The sequence below is a fragment of the Zeus faber genome, assembly GCF_960531495.2.
Source record: "Zeus faber genome assembly, chromosome: 21".
NCBI lineage: Eukaryota > Metazoa > Chordata > Actinopteri > Zeiformes > Zeidae > Zeus > Zeus faber.
In genome coordinates, this window is record NC_137208.1 from 10,334,401 (window position 1) to 10,350,670 (window position 16,270).

Sequence of the window (16,270 nt, forward strand, 5' to 3'; positions counted from 1 at the left end):
CCTCACTCGTTCAATTAAGTACATTGCTAAGTATTTCATATTAACCCAGGGCCGACTGCCAAAAAAGAAGTACATGGATAAATAACGTTATATGTTTATTAATGAAGACCTGATAGATTCATATTTAAGACTATTAAATGACTTTTGCAGCCTAATATTTGCAGACGTTATTATTAGACATAGCGAGACTTTTATGGGCCTGCAAACACCCTACTTAAAACATGCAAAACAAAATAAAAACTAATTGCTGCCCCCTACAGTTCCTGGGAGATGCCCCTCGGCAGGGGCCACAGACCGCGGTTTGGGAGCCCCCGGTTTATACTGTCATCACATCTGAACTGCTGCTTGTACTCCAGATGGAGCTACAGTACAAGACAATAAATGATGAAGACCTCTCTATCGGTTGCTGAGGAAGAACATAGCAGCCATTACAGGGTGTCTGCAATTTTAAGACAAGATTTTTACCAAAATTGAAAACTGGACCATTTCCCTCAGCTCAGGAAGTGGTTAGGAACTTGAATGAAATGACTTTTAAAAGGCCTAATATTTGTAAAAATGAATTTTAGACATTTAAAAAAAAAAAAAAAAAAAAAAAAAAAAAAAAGACCTGCAGACACCCTGCATTACAACATAAACAATCGGGGAGGGAGGGAGAGACGGGGAGAGAGAAGGAGAGAGACGGGGAGGGAGAGAGAGACGGAAAGAGAGCGAACACTCGCGTTGGACAACATTGGAGTATTAACAAAAGACAAACAGTAATGTTCTTATTCTGACATGTAATATCAATCCACACATCTGAAACAGGAGAGCATGGCAAAGCAAAACGGAGGGCGCAACTTTATCAACAATTAATGATAATGCATTTCCAAACAATATGTGTCTTCATGTTTTGTTTTTTTTCCCCTCCTTTCTTTTTTTACACAAACAATATTCCAAACATTTGTCATGAGCCCACGATTCTAGTCCCAGCTAGTGTAGTGGACACAGGAGACATGTTTTTCTGCTCATCTAACACATTAATATACTTAAAACTTAAAGAGACAGAGCTTGTCTCACAATTATGTATATACCAGGACTATATGTCATCATGCCATGACAGTTTTATCAGAACTGTCCTGAGTGGAAATTTTGACAAGAACACTGGCTTAATGTATAATACAACCACATTAAAACGTTGTAATACAATAGAAATATGCTGTCTTTGTGGAACAAATTATTCTACAGGTTTTTAAAAGTTATCTTTAAGATGAGGTGACTTAAAGTGTGAGATAGAATTTATTTTTACAGCCATTAAAACAGGAGATAAGAGTGTAGTGTGTTATTGAGGTGGTCGAACAGTTTCTAAAGTCCGTCGTATTGCAAGCTTTTCTTCCCCCCCCCTTCCTATACAGCTACGTAATGTGCATGTCCAAAAGCCAGAGCTTTGCTTCGGAACAAGTACTTTGTTCTCTTCCATTGTATAAGCACAAAACAGTGCTCACACCAGTTCCCCAAGCACTGAATCAGCACCAATTGAATTCCCACTGGAATGCTGAACAGTGGTGGCTCCATTTTATGCCAGAGGAAAAACCGTTTCCACATTGCTGAAAGCGTCCTTTAGAAGTGGGCTAGCGCCAAATGTATTCAGGTATCTTAAGAGCACGCAATCAAACTCAGCACGCGTGGAAACCTAATGATAGGCGCCTGCATCGCCACGGCAACGACGCCCCGAAGAAAACAGGATTTCGCTCCGAGTTCTGAGGCGGAACCAGTCTACAACCCAGAGCCTCGGAGTTTGAGGCGACGTGGGGATAAAAGGTGTGCAGTAAGGCTGGAGTTGTTTGGGAGAACAAACGTTCTAGGCAATAGCACTGGGACCGCGGCGAGAGGTGTTTGAGGAGGAGGTCAGGGTTCCAGGTTCGCGCTTAGAAGAGAGAAGATTTGTAGTGCAGCTTCGTTTCGCAGGGTTGACGATTCGATGTGAGGGGAGAATTACCACGCTGAATCCAAGAGAGGTGGCGATGATGGTGAAAGGAGGAGAGAACTACTACTAAAAAAATCTTAATTGGGGAAATATATATATAGATAGAATATACATTTCCGGTAGCAGACCGTGAGGTCTAGTAATCTGGTTGTTCTTCGATAGAACTGAACTACTGCTCAAGTCTTAAGACTTCATTTCAAACAAATTCTATGCGTTGGCAACTTGTTTTCTCGCTCTCGTGAAATTATCTCAGACAACATTTTTTAAGCGCTGCGAAATAAATTATAGTTGAAAAAAAAAAAAAAAAATCTGTCCCTTTATCCATGTTCCTATTGCATTTACTCCATGGGAAAATAAATATTTATCGTGGTGCAGCTGAAATGTAGGGGTGTGAAACTCCTCTTGTAGTCCAGAAGTTATAAACTGCAACTGACATGGGGCGGGGGGGGGGGTTGCGGTAGTTTTTAGTAGAGCGGTGAATGGGGTTAGGGGAGGGAAGTGATGGGTGAGGGGCTGTTCAGTGGGAATCTCCATTGACAGAGGTTCCCTCCCCTCGGGGGGAGGAAGAGCGCGAGAGCCCCCTGTCCGTGTTTTCCGATCCGGAGCCGTTGTGGCTGTGGTGGTCGGCCCCTGAGGCGGCGCTGGAGGACGTGGCTGAGGTGGTGGACGAGGGCCGGGTCTTCTCCTTAAAGTCCGTTATGATGACCGTCAGATCCCCGACCGTCACCTCCAGGTGCTGCGCGCTGCTCCGGTCGATGTTTTTTAGCCTCGGCCTGATGGGTGTATGCAAAAAAAAATAAAAATAAATTCTGTTTAGTGGGGCAGGTTAAGGTGCCGAACGTTACTCCACTATTTTACACCTTACACCGTATGTTGCGAACATTGCGAGTCAACCTGAGTGACTGGCAGAATCTTTTAATGGATCCAGCATTGTGAGAATAGCTTGAGCCAAATGCCACTCACTGAGTTGCAATATCTAACTATAAAAGGGAGGAATCTGTCTGTCTCTCTATCTGTCCTCTTGATTATCTCGACAACCGTTCATCTGATCTACTACACACTCGGCGGGTGTGTTACCGGGGACCCAAGGACGTGCAGTGTCGAATTTGGTGCAATTTAGACATGCGACATGTGATATTAATAAACAGCGGACAGCCAGCCAGCAGGAGGTGGGGCTTCAGGGCTCTGCCGCTGAGTCACAAAGACAGTCTTTCCCCTGGTGCACGACTTTGACCGGCAGTTTCATCTTCCATCGTCGTGAACGGGCATGCTAAGGACTGAATAATTGACATTTTGTTAACCTGTGCCTTTCAAATGTCCAAGAAAGTCGTACATTTTGACCGGGCGTGCTTTAGTGTAGTACAACGGGGCAGGCATGGCAGTCGGCTGGAGCTGTTCTCTCAGTTACAGGATAATAACTGAAAAATTTGAAATATTTTGATGCCATTAATTTGAGATGTTGCTGTTCTACTGTGTTATTGCATTGCCGTTTAAATGTCCTGGCAGAGTTAGCAAACCCTTTTATATTTTCGGTGTATAATCTTTTTTGGCCTCAACTACAAAGAAGCAGAGTTGTCAGTGTGTTTTCCAAACTTTAAAGCTGAAGGAAAAAAGAGAAGGCGATATAACCCTCAAGAGAAATTTTCTGACACTGCTTACACTGCTTGGTTTAAATTTTGCTGACCTCAATACCCTGCACAGTTGAAAGCCTGGTTTTGGGCCCAGGCGACAGGGAGACAGCAAGTAGGAGTAATTGTTTAATCATTCTCTCATTACAAAAACACGGAACCAAACAGTAGCCCCGCAGACAGGCAGCTTATTTGTATTATTTACGGCTGTGATATCTGGAGTGTGAATAAAACACATTATTCCATGCACTATGTATTTATTGATAACCAGAGTTGCAAGACATTACAACTGTACAAATCAGATATTACTGTTGTAGTCATTGTCACCAAATTCTAGCATTGAGAAATGCTGGTCAAAAACTAAAAGTTATCTAAAAGAAACTATTAGGGGATGATTAAAGAACTGCACTCAATGGGCCAACTACACCGTATCTGGGAAATTAATGAGTGGAATGAATTTACATTGTATTTACCTGCGAACGATAACGTGTTCAACAGAAACTACAAAACAAAACCTCACTAACGTTTAAGTTTTATTTACAACGGCAATAGACAAATCCCACATATCAGTATTCCATTAATGTTAATTAAAGTAGGGCGGTACGATTAATTACATTTAAACAAACATCGCAATGTAATAGAATGCAATTTAGAAATAGCAACAAAAACAAGGGGGGGGCTCTTTAAGTGTTATTTAAAATTAAATAAAAAAAAATCTAATTCTATTTTGTCTCAGACATTGCCTGCAGTATGCAACCTCTGACGACGTTGAGAGAGTGCAGATCTGTTTCCTTGTAGTGATCAATGATCTGTTAACTGAATGATAAATGGTTGATTACCTGGTTTCCACTGGCGATTTTATTCTTAATTATTGGTATTTAATTATATTATTAACATATATAAGTAATAACCTGGAGCCACAACTTAACACCGGACCAACCGTGCCACACAAGAACGAGTCCAAAGCCACCATCGACTTCCACGCTACAAGCACCACAAACAGCCTCTATGCAATTTAATAAATAGGAAAACAATATTTTTATATCAATCCACAGTTATGATTTGCACCATATAACTTTATTTAAGTGCGGTATTCCAGAGAACATGGCATCTATCGCTGCAGCGCAAAAAACCCAACAGCCACAGCAGAAATGCACAGTAGAGTCGGCTCGTCGCTTTCTCTACGTAGCTTCTGTGTCGCCGTCTACCTGTTTACATTTGTACATAATTTGTGTATAATAACACATTTGTGGCTGCAATGGTAATGATAATATGGTAATTGTCAGACCAATAAATTGAAATTATTGCATACATCATGCTTTTCATTGCTTAATAACATATTACGAGGAGCCTTATTTTAAAATGCATGATGGTTTGATGGAGGAAAGGGACGTTTCAAAAATTGCCCTCTTGCGAAATCTTTTTTTGTTAGTTTGGCTCCTAGGCTGGGTAAGGTGGAGTACCACTGCTATAGAATGATTTATTGCTTGTGTTTAGTGAATAATATAGAACAAAAGCATAAAAAAAAATACTAATCACTTTCACTAAGTTGCAATCACACTATTGGTCTCAAAATAAATAAATAAATATTCAAATCGCAACTTTCCAAAGTTGTTCAGCCCTAGATGAATGTATAACTGCGGGATAAAAAATAATGAAGTCGGCCCACTCATCACAATTCCAGGCTCAACAAATGGAGTCCCAGCACCGCCATGAGCAAAACAGCCATCTCATTATACAGTACTGCCATCAAGTCGGACACCGAGGAAGCTGCGTGTTCTCAAATTAAGTGCACGCTTTGCCCTCTTGCTATGGTTAAATTCCTCTGTGCGGTTCCAAGTATTTTATGTTTATCTCCCACGGGCTTTCCTCTCAACCCCACCCGAGTAGTTTATGATATGTGCCGACGCAACATCAACACAAGGTTCAGCAAAACAAGCCAAGATGTATCCGTGCAGCCCCTGTAATATCAGATTCCCATTCATCCCGGGTGGCGTCGGCTTGTTTACCTCATTTTCTTGTTACTGTTCTTTTTTAGCGCCGGCTCTCTGTCGCTCTTCTCCCGCTCCACCCGCTCCTTCTTCTCCTTCTTGGGTTGCGTGGGGGAGGCAAACTGCTGCGTTACCTGCTGCTGGGAGACCAGCTGGGAGACGGGACGGGGCTTCCTGATGGCAGGGGAAAAAAAAAAGAAATAGCGAGATGAGAGAAAGGTATGAGGAGAAGACGAAAAGGGTGGGAGTGTTGGGTGGTAGAAGATGAAAGATAAGGAATAGGGGAAGGAATAGATGGAGAGCAAGAAAAAAGAGGCGGGGATGGATAGAAAGTTAAAAAAAAAAAAAGGAAGGGATGGATGGATGTCTGAACATGGTCGCCAGAAACAACATGCACTGATTGACTTGCATTGCAGACAGAGCTCTTAGCCAACGCTCCATTATGTGCCGAACCTGCTCGAGCTTGTTTCATATTAATGTTTGTTGGAGACGGAGATACAAGAGTAATCCTGGAAGGCACGGCGTTCACCCCAGAGCCAAGGACGGCTCTAATGAAGGCTCACTATGCGTAAATGTAGACCTGTCACCGTCCTAATTAAATCTCATCTTTGCAGCACGGCGTGTTCCTGTTATTCTTTAGCTCCCTTATCATTCACTGCAGTGTCCTGGGGTGAGAAAACATTTTTTTTTTTTTTTGGGGGTTGCAGTCCCTCGGTTGAGCGACTGATTCTCTCTGCTTTTGTACAGCCAGGGTGGGAGCACATTTTTAGCTCTTTTTTATAACGCAATACTATCTGTCGGTCTACATCTCACAAAAAAGTGTTAATTCGGACAGCGAATGGGGTATATACACTGCATATACACTACAAATGTTCTCTATAAGAGGGGTGTTCAGGAATACAGAATGAGACAAAGTTGTTTGTATTAAAGTATGAATTTAAGGACAGTCTGTTTTACGAGAATGTAAAGGCATGGCAATGCAATGCACTGAATAAACGACATAAAATAACCCATGTTGCCGAATAGTAAATGTGCTACACTGTCGCATGGGCCATCTCAGGACTTCTTAATGTCTGCACCAAGCTGGCCGTGTTAGATCACAGTCAGATATGATTAAACTGAATGTTCCCTGCGTTCGCTGTGTTAGTCCCAACATAAACGCCTGTTCTCTTAAAACTGATTATGTAATTGTTCTGGCAATATTGTAAGCACCTAGTTGTGTGTGTGTGTGTGCGCGCGCTCGCCTGCGATCTGGGGGTTGGCAGAGCCGCAGCCAAGATGCCAGTGTGTTGAACGAGCCATCTGCTGAGGGAATGTGCACATCTACTGGCTGACTGTTTACTTATCTCTCATTTCCACATGCACGCACGCATCTTATAGGTACCAACACACACACACACACACACACACACACACACACACACACACACACACACACACACACACACACACACACACACACACACACACACACACACACACACACACACACACACACACACACACACACACACACACACACACCGTGACAAAACGTGGTTTGGAGACCCGAGAGACTCGTCAGGGATTCCTCCTGGTGAAAGATTAACATGTGACCCCTTGTCGCCGATCAGTCATGTAGTGTGCAAACCACAACGACTTTAAGATTCCTGACCACAAGACGAAAAGTCGTGTAGTGTGAACAGTACAGCCATCTGACAACTTTGAAAGTAGCGTCGTGTGCCCATGGCGTGAGGAACAAAGATATGTTTTTTAGTTATTCCCCAGATCTATCATCATCCTTTTTTTCCCTGGAATTTATTCCTCGGCATAGCTGGAAATTGGTTTTTCCATCTGCGGGACATTGCGGTGTGGAGCTAGATTTCAAATTTCACAATCCATTTATTTTCCAGTCTTAGCGGCCGCTATAGTATAGTAGGGAGCTATAGTTAAATTCACCTCCTGGGGTCAAAAGATATTAGCAGGTGAATATTACTTCTTGGCAGCTTGTCAAACTCTGAAATAAAACATTTCAATAAAATGATGGATTTAAGCTGTTATTTAAAGCTGTGACGAATTAGAAACGCTTCTCTTGTATTTTGAATAGGCTTTCTCTTCAACACTGTGAGAGCAAATGTAGTTGTACCGCTGGTTAGTTTATTATGAGAAAAGTGTACGTTCAAAATAATAACAAGCAGATGATAAGATTTTGGTTATCATAATACCGTGGTGCAGTTACAGCCTAAGCTTATAAGGCTGCATTACAGGAATACCATTTTCTGTCCTAATCAATGCCTCTACCTACTAGGTCATAATAGTCACATTACCAATACTGCTACTACTACTAACCGTTTCTCAAATATAAATACAAAAAAATACATGCAAATGTGAAATGCCAAACGCCATCTTTACAAAAGAACCTGATACCAAGTGTTGTGCAACCATTTCCAGTGTTCCAGGCCTATTTAGTTTGCTGTCGGGAGATTCCACCACACTTTCCAAGAGAAAACACTACACCTGGGACAACTAGTCTGCTGTCTGTTCCAAGGAAAAAAATAAACTAAATTGGAGCTCTGCTTCAAAGTGTCTTTTGCACCATTCTTTCTTTCTTTTCTCCGTTTTTGAAGTTGGAATTGTCATTCCTTTGATAGAACACTAAAAACTGTGAGCGAGACCAGGCTGAAAAGCAAACCCCGGTCTCTCGGCCTACATAATTGTCTGACACAGACACAAGGAGATCCTCTAATATGTCCGTCTTGTCAGCACTGCACTTGCTAAAATGCTGACACCTTTTTATTTTTAATTTTTAAATAAACTGAGGCCTCTTTAAGTCCCCTGTTCCACACTATAGCAATTGGCTGCTTGTCTTGACATTCTTACTCCAACACCCTTTTTTTTTTTTAACCCACGGTAACAAAGTGGTGTCTCGTTACATTCATTTATTTTACTGAAACCTTTTTACGCAGTAACGCAGGCAGTCAGACACAATCTACTTGCCAGCGCTCAGGCTGACACACACAACTTTCATGAAAGCGGAGCAAAAGGAATTGCTACCTCATCCACATCGCTTTTCCTTCTAAGTGCTGGATTTTCTTAAGGAGGTCATGATGCCTTCAAAGGACTTTTGGTCTGTATAATTCACCGGATATAATTAATGTGAGGCCTGTTGACTAATTTATGCAGTGGATGAGTGTTCTATGTACAGTCTGCTTTTGTTAGTGCACTGTTGGGTCCCTTGATGTGTGAGGAAATCTTGCCCAGGGCTAATTGTGATCTACTATTATTTTGTTAAAAACCGGAGGACTGGCTTTGCTAGAGGGTACAGCGGGGAAGCTATAAACATATTTTGTACATTCTGTCTTCGTTGAGTATTACAATGAAGTAGATATTCACTAACCGGGCAAACCCGATAGCTTGGAGGTGAAAAGGGAGACAACCTAATATTGGAGAGAAATATAGCGATGCGATTAAACAGAGCTGGCTCTGTTAACCCAATCAAGTGCTTATTATCTAAGCACGTATGCCTTCAGCAATGGCCTCCGCCTGTCTGTGGTTGCTGTGTGTGTGTGTGTGTGTGTGTGTGTGTACATGCGTGCACTTGTCTGCATCGATTCAAGCAGGAATTTCTCTGGGTTTAATGTTACGGCTTATTCTTTCTGACATTAATACCGAGTGTTGGAACCGCTTTCCAATCGATATTAGCCCCACTCATGTTGTCCATTCTACAACAGCTAATGGAGTCCCACAGTGGGAAATTCAGATCTTACAAGGTGGGCATATATGCTGTAAATTGTCTCTCCAAGGGACTACTGAATACAGAACAGAACAATCTTGAATAACATTTGCTCTATTCCCGACAATCCATCCAAGGGCGTGATCTAAAACCCCAATATAACAGTTAAAAAGGACTCAACACACTATATTACAGGTATGTTTTCTTTCCTCTTCGAATTGACTCATGATTGAGACTGAAAAATTTGTGGAAACAAACAAATCGACCATTATAGTTGTTTGGAATTGCTGTAGTGCATAGAAGCAATCCTCTCCAGTTAGCCCACTTCCTTCAGCCCTTTGATTTGCAATCATTACCTTTCCTGCACACACTCCTACCCTGCGGTCTGGGGGTGATTAGATGGACAATCGCTGGTGCTGATCCCTCTTAATACACACTCCACAAGGGCTGAGGGCTCCAGGTGAGGTCTTCCCATAAGACTCAAACACAAATATGTTCTCTCGCTTTCTCCCCCATACTCCATCTATCCCTCTCTACTCCAATCTTTCCACGTCTCAGCTCCATCTTCCCTGTGCATTTTGATAAACTTACTGACCTTGTACCAGCTCCACCTACAGCTCCCTTCTCAGAAAACCATCCAAACGGCAAAGAACTGCTGTGTGTGTGTGTGCCGATCCTGAAGAAATGGTCCGATGGTGAATGCTGGTCAGTAATGGATCCACTGGACGCTGAGGGTTTGGATGGCTTGGCTTGACTGTCACCTTTCTGCTCCAGTTGATAAGTGGGTCACCAATGCCACAGCTCCGTGTGACTCAGCGATCAACAGCGGTTTATGTGGACTGAATGCCGAAAGCATTATGTGCACAGCTGCAAGTATGTTTTCATTTTATTTCTAACAGAAAACCTCACCTTCTGTATATGTGTGGGGATGAGAAAGTATGCAAATGAGTCCGTTTTTTTAGATCGGTAGGTCGAAGGTTGTGAGTTGCTCTCGAGAGCTCATTCAGCTCAATGATTAATGTGTCTTCCTGCCTTAACATGCTACTGCACTGTGCGTGTGCGTGCGTGTGTGTGTGGTGATATGACAGATGGCTCTCTATGTCCTGTGGTTTATGACACCCTCCACAGCCCCCTCACCACACAGTAGCACAACCGCACACACAAATGAGTATGTCATGCATCAGTGTCACCATAGTAATTACGGGCTTATCACACGGCCGTAATCTTGAGCAGTAGTGACATGATAACAGCGAGCCTCATTGTCCCTAGTGTACACTTACCGGTGTTTGCATGCTGGGTGAGTAGCAAAAGCAATTGCCTGCACAAAGACTTTCCAAAACTATCCGATCACTGGTATAGATTTTGTTACAAGGGAAAGACGTTATTTGGCAGAAAACACATTTATAAACAATTTTGGACTCTGCTATTGGCGACTACACTGATGATAACGTCAGCTAATTGGCCAATTCTAGTAGTGAATTAAGATCTGCCACCAGTGATTTACTATAAATTACAATAGCAGCTGAATTTTGCAATCTGTGATGGGTGTGTTCACAAGGAGAGGGAATTTTTAAGAAGACAGACAGACAAATAAGAGAGGAATGTTAGCTGTAATAGGATATTCTACGCGACTGTGATGGGGATGGAAATGCAGGAAATAAGGGTGGAGTGAAAGCTGGTATTATTTAAGTGCTATCCAACATATTATAAGCACTTTGAGGTTATTACAAACCTGGCTTTGTCTGTTGGATGAGAATGTCCATTTTCTAGACCACAATTTATTTTGAGTGTTTGTACCCATTTTATGCTACTTTGATTATTTCTATCTCAGATAGATAGACAGATAGACAGATAGATGAGGGCGTTGTCTTCCTGTGTTTTTCCATCTTGTTGCAGAGAAGAGAGATTTGTCATGGTTTGAAGTCTGTTTCCCATTTTACCATTTACTTTTCAATACAATTGGATTGTTTTAATACACTGCCTGGAGCTTCTTTGTCTCATTCACATATTAGTATGTACCACCTTGTCCGTTTTCAGACGTTGGGTCAGGTGAAAGCGGAATAACATTTTATGAGCGGTAAAACAACCTCGCGGCCGTGCAATACACACAATGACGATATGCCAGAGAGGGGAATTTTCGCATGGGACACACACACGCACGCACACACGCCTGTTGAGGGTGAGCTGGTGCGAGGTGTGCGCGTGAGTCAATCTGTCATCAGGATACGCCCGAGGATAAGTTCAACCCCCGGTGAGAAGGAGTCAAAGAGTGCGCAAGATAGAGCTTAAAGGGAAAGATAAAGTAAGAGAGAGAGAGAGAGACTCAAAGAGAACAAAAATGGGAGCGTGAGGGAGAGACAGACAGCGATAAGAACGCACTCACGCTCTCTGTCGTGACTTGTGGAAACGTAACTTGGAAAAACAACCCCCGACACACTTTGAAAAGTATGCAGAAAGACTGTTTCCTTTGCGAGCTGGGAGTGTCGAGAGGGCTCGGCGAGCGCATGCGGGTGGTGAGGACTTGACACTAGAGAAGGTCAAATACAAACTGTTCCCTCACACCCCATTAGTGTTTGGCTGCCGAGAACGTTCAGTTAGCAAACACACTTTAACAACTCTCTGTCAGCACCACTTATGAGCTCTTTAAAAATCGCGGAGTCAGACCGTCTCTAAAGCAAGGGCAATAATGGCGATTGCCCCCACCCCCTTTACTTTTGACCCATTTAGCTGACACTTATGCAGAGTGACTCATATGGGTGAGACGTGCTGGTGGGGTTGATCTGTCTTGCTGAGGGACAGTACACCCGGCCTGGTTGGGTTCTGTTTGGATCAGAGCCGTGACCTTCTGGTTACAGGGTGCCATCTAACCACTTTCACGATCACAGCATGGTCTTTATTTATGACAATGTGGAGTATTTATTTCCACCTCAAAGGTCAGTGCTGAAGCCAAGGATAAATGACAGAGGTTGAAGCGGGTTCACAATTTATTGAGGATTTCGTATTTATATAATGAGGCTACGGGAATGAAAGAAAAAGAAAAAAAAAAATCTTCAGACAGGGTAATCTTGCTGGATTAGTCTGCCAAATGCTTCAGGAGTTTATCCTGCCCCGTTTCTTTTCGGTTGCTACAAATCAAGAGAATGTGTATCATTTAATGAGCGTTGATTTAGGGCGTAACCAATCTTTTCGTCCCTGAATGGTCAGTATAAATAATGTTTAAATGACAGTTTGCTATCTGTCAATCTCTCTTGTGACTTTCCTCATCTAATAATCTTGCCCAATGTTTGTTTCCCCCCCTATCCTTAATCAAATGCAAAATCTGAACATTAAAAATACTTTTAATAGGATGACCAATTTGGCCCCTTACTGTAGATCCCCACTACATCATAATAAACATGGCGGTATAATCTGCTAAGAACCTCAGCAGGACTAAACCTTGATTCTATGGCTGGGTGATACTGACAAAGTCAAATATGCTCAATTTCTCTAGCATTTATTGCTCCTTTTCAACCCTCTCTCTACAACTGTCTCCTCTTTTATTATCAGCTTTTTCCTCAGACACGGTTGGCTTCTCAATATGCACAATAGTCTGAGTGATTTACGGTGAATGAGTTGGACATGCAGAGAGATGAGGTAATTGAACACGTGAACCACCAGGTAATGGGAGATCATCTCTCGCAATGGATCTACTTTATAGGCATAGTCAATTAACTATGCACCCTATATTAATATTCTGTTTGCTGCTGGCCCTTCAGGGCAGACCGTTCTTGTTTCACTCAAAGGTTCAATTTGGGTTCTGTCAATGTCTGGTCAACTGCAGTGACTGCCCAAGTGGCCATTCTGCTGCAGTATCAGCCTGTGCGTGTGTGTCGGTAAAATACCTGTCCACCATTGCACTACAACAACATTAAAAACAGATTTAAAGAGGACACGTGTCATCAGGAAAAGCACAGCGTTCTTTTCAACATGTTTTGAAATGCACGTGAACGTGTTTCCATGTTGATTGCCCAAACACCTTTTTAAAAAACACCCGGAGGAGAGAGGCGCAGGATGACGAGACTTTGCGAGACGGGGAGATTTGGACTTGTTCTTGGCTCGAGGGCAGACAGCTTGTTGAAATATAGGCAGTGCTACAAAGCTGTCTTTGTTTAAAAATGAATAAATAAATAAATAAACAAAAAGCGTGTTTCGAGGCTACTGATTACATGAGTTGCCTCACCCGAATTTGTTTTTGTTGGGGGGGGGGGGGGGGGGGGTGTTAAAAGTGTTAGTGAGTGTTGTATATTTGCATGAATGATTTTATTTGTGAAAATAAATAAGCACTCAAGTGGAAAATGTACATTTTGTATGCATCTGTGCGAGTGTTTTTTGCATTTCAGACGACAGCAGGCTGATTAAGCTGTTGCATAGTAATGAGCCATGGCTGTCTGTCTGGCAGCTGCACCGAAACCTCTTCACAACTAGCCCTCCTACACATGGACGCAATGTCAAACATGCACAAATAGGCTCAAAGACAAACACAGAAGCTGACTGTGTGATTGCTCCATCCATGAGGCTATCGACATCCTGTACTGTATTTTGTTGTTCTAACAATTTAATTGTTAACTGGAAGGGCTGCAGTGCGTGATAATGCAGAGAGGGGTAATTACCCGTGCATTAAAAGGCGAGTGTCATGTTCAAACTCTGTTAACAATCCCGACTGCTTTCCACTGCCAGAGCCATGAACGCTCTCCCTCGCTTCCTCGCTCCCTGTTGTGCTTTCATTATTCCATTATGATCATGGGACGAGTGCCACTCAGGGGCAACGCTGCCGCTTCCTGCTGCTGGATCGCATCAAACCATTAACAGCAGGACAAATATTAGCCGGAGCCGTGTGTGCATGCACATAATCTGTATATGTTGGGTGCATCTGCCATTCTCAAATGGGAGACCATGTGTGCGCCTCGTATTTTGTAAACTCAAGTACTTCCCTATAATGTGTACAGAGATGAGCACTATGCAGCAGACTGCTCCAGGGAAACACTTTGGATAAATCCTAATCAGAAGAGCGTATTGCATGATTGGGTCAGGACTAACTGTTATAATAAACGTGGGAAAAAAACAAGCTAAATATTTTTTTTAAAATTGGATTTTTAGATAAAATTATACAGATGTCCATATGCAGCTTTCAATCATTTTATCTTACTCTGGAACATTAAACATCGGCAAACACAACAAATAGCCTGATGGACAGACAGATACGTTTCATCCCCGGGGCTCAAAACGCTGATAATCACAACAATGAGTAAGAATAAGAACAGCTTAATAGTGCACAACACACAGGACACTCGTGGGAAAACCGCGGATGCGTACCCTCTTCCGCGTTTAAACCAAAACACAAAACAAGTAAACGCTATTGTCAAAGTCATGAAAAAAAACATCCCGAAATGTAACGACGAGCTAAAACAAACAAACAAGCAAACAAACAAAACAAACAAAACAAGCAAGCAAGCAAGCGAGCCCGGACCGTACCTTGTTGACGTCCCTTTCCTCACATCGCACATCATGCACTTGAAAGCCTCCGCCGTGTTCTGGTACGTGCACACGCTGCAGTCCCAGCACCCCTCGTCGGAGGAGGAGGGCTTCGGTTGACGCTTCGGCCTTTAAAAACAAAAAAACAAAAAAAAAAAAACCAACAAAAAAAAACAAACAAAACAAAAAAAAAAAAACACACACACACACACACAACAAAACAACAAAACAGGGAGCGAAAAAAAAAAGAGAGGAGAAAGGGGGATAAAGGAGGAGAAGGTGAAGGAGAGAAGGGGGTGAGTGAGTTCAGCTCACGACCCGGAGCGGAAGGTTACGGACGTGGGGGGGGGGGGGGGGGGGACTAGAAAAACCTTCCGCGATCTCTTAGGCTCCGACATTGTAATAGAGAGAGAGAGGGAGATAGAGAGACGGGGGGGGGGAAGGGGGGCAGAATTCCCGCATTTTCGTCGCCTTCTCTCTCTCCCCCCCCGCCCGCCCGCCCCTCTCGCCGGATAGCCTCACCTTGTAGGACTCCTCTTGTCTCCCATGCCAGACGGGGGATATTCAGAGGCGTTGAGACGACGAAGGCTCCCGCCGGTGCGCTTTTTCCTCCGCGAAGAACCGACGCCGCCCGTCGCCGCTCGGCTTCCAGCAGCTGTCGTGGAAACTCCGGTTTGGGGAAGACGGGTCACGTGCGCGCCGTCGCCCAATCGGAGGCGGGGATTCCTGTCGACGAGCGCGACCGCCACAAGCCCTTTATGCGCGCTGGTGGCGTTCATAATCGTTTTCCTTTATTTTTATTCTTTTTTAAACGTCTTATTATTATAATTATTATTGTTGTGGTTGTTATTAATATTATTATTATTGTTATTATTATTATTATTATTATTATTATTATTATTATTTTAACGTACGCCACGTGAACTACATTCATATGATTAATTATGGGCAAAATATTTTCGACATAAATGTAAAAAAAATATATATATATTTTTTTTAATATATATATATTGCTGTATTACTTATACGTTGTACAGACTTTTTTTTTTTAATTCTGCCTACAAATTGCGACGGCGCTGATTAACGTGTGTAAAAATAAAATAAAATAAAATAAAAAAAAATCCACGAGATCCCGTTGTAACATCGAGCCCCTCGCTGTTCTGTTTGTCTTCTGTAATGCGTTCTGCTGCTGAGGATCGTCTGCGCCGGTGTGTTTTCAGCGTCCGCCCCAAGATGTCTGGTCTTACTTGATGCTTGGTGGCCCGGAGAACTGCCCCACCTCCACTGACGGATCAAATGCCGTGCAGTCCACACGTCGGGGAATCCCTCCCCCGGTGTGCTTTCCACCTGCAAGCATGGGCTGCGCAAAGTCGATGGGCAAAGTATTGCATCATCAACACACTTGGACATGGATCCCTTAAAAGCCCATAATATTGATGATGGTAATCTGTGGAGCACATTTAAC

At 42.9% G+C, this 16,270-nt stretch overlaps 1 protein-coding gene across 1 annotated transcript; it reads right to left on the reverse strand.

Annotated features, from left to right (window-relative positions):
* Nucleotides 1–88: 88 nt before the first annotated feature.
* On the reverse strand, nucleotides 89–15,471 carry yaf2 (YY1 associated factor 2). The gene is made up of 4 exons (XM_080022063.1): nucleotides 15,328–15,471; nucleotides 14,806–14,934; nucleotides 5,601–5,756; nucleotides 89–2,736 (listed from the first exon to the last, which is right to left on the reverse strand). Exons 1-4 carry the CDS (start codon nucleotides 15,351–15,353, stop codon nucleotides 2,481–2,483), a joined length of 567 nt encoding a protein of 188 aa, XP_079878189.1. The 5' UTR covers nucleotides 15,354–15,471; the 3' UTR covers nucleotides 89–2,480.
* Nucleotides 15,472–16,270: the final 799 nt, after the last annotated feature.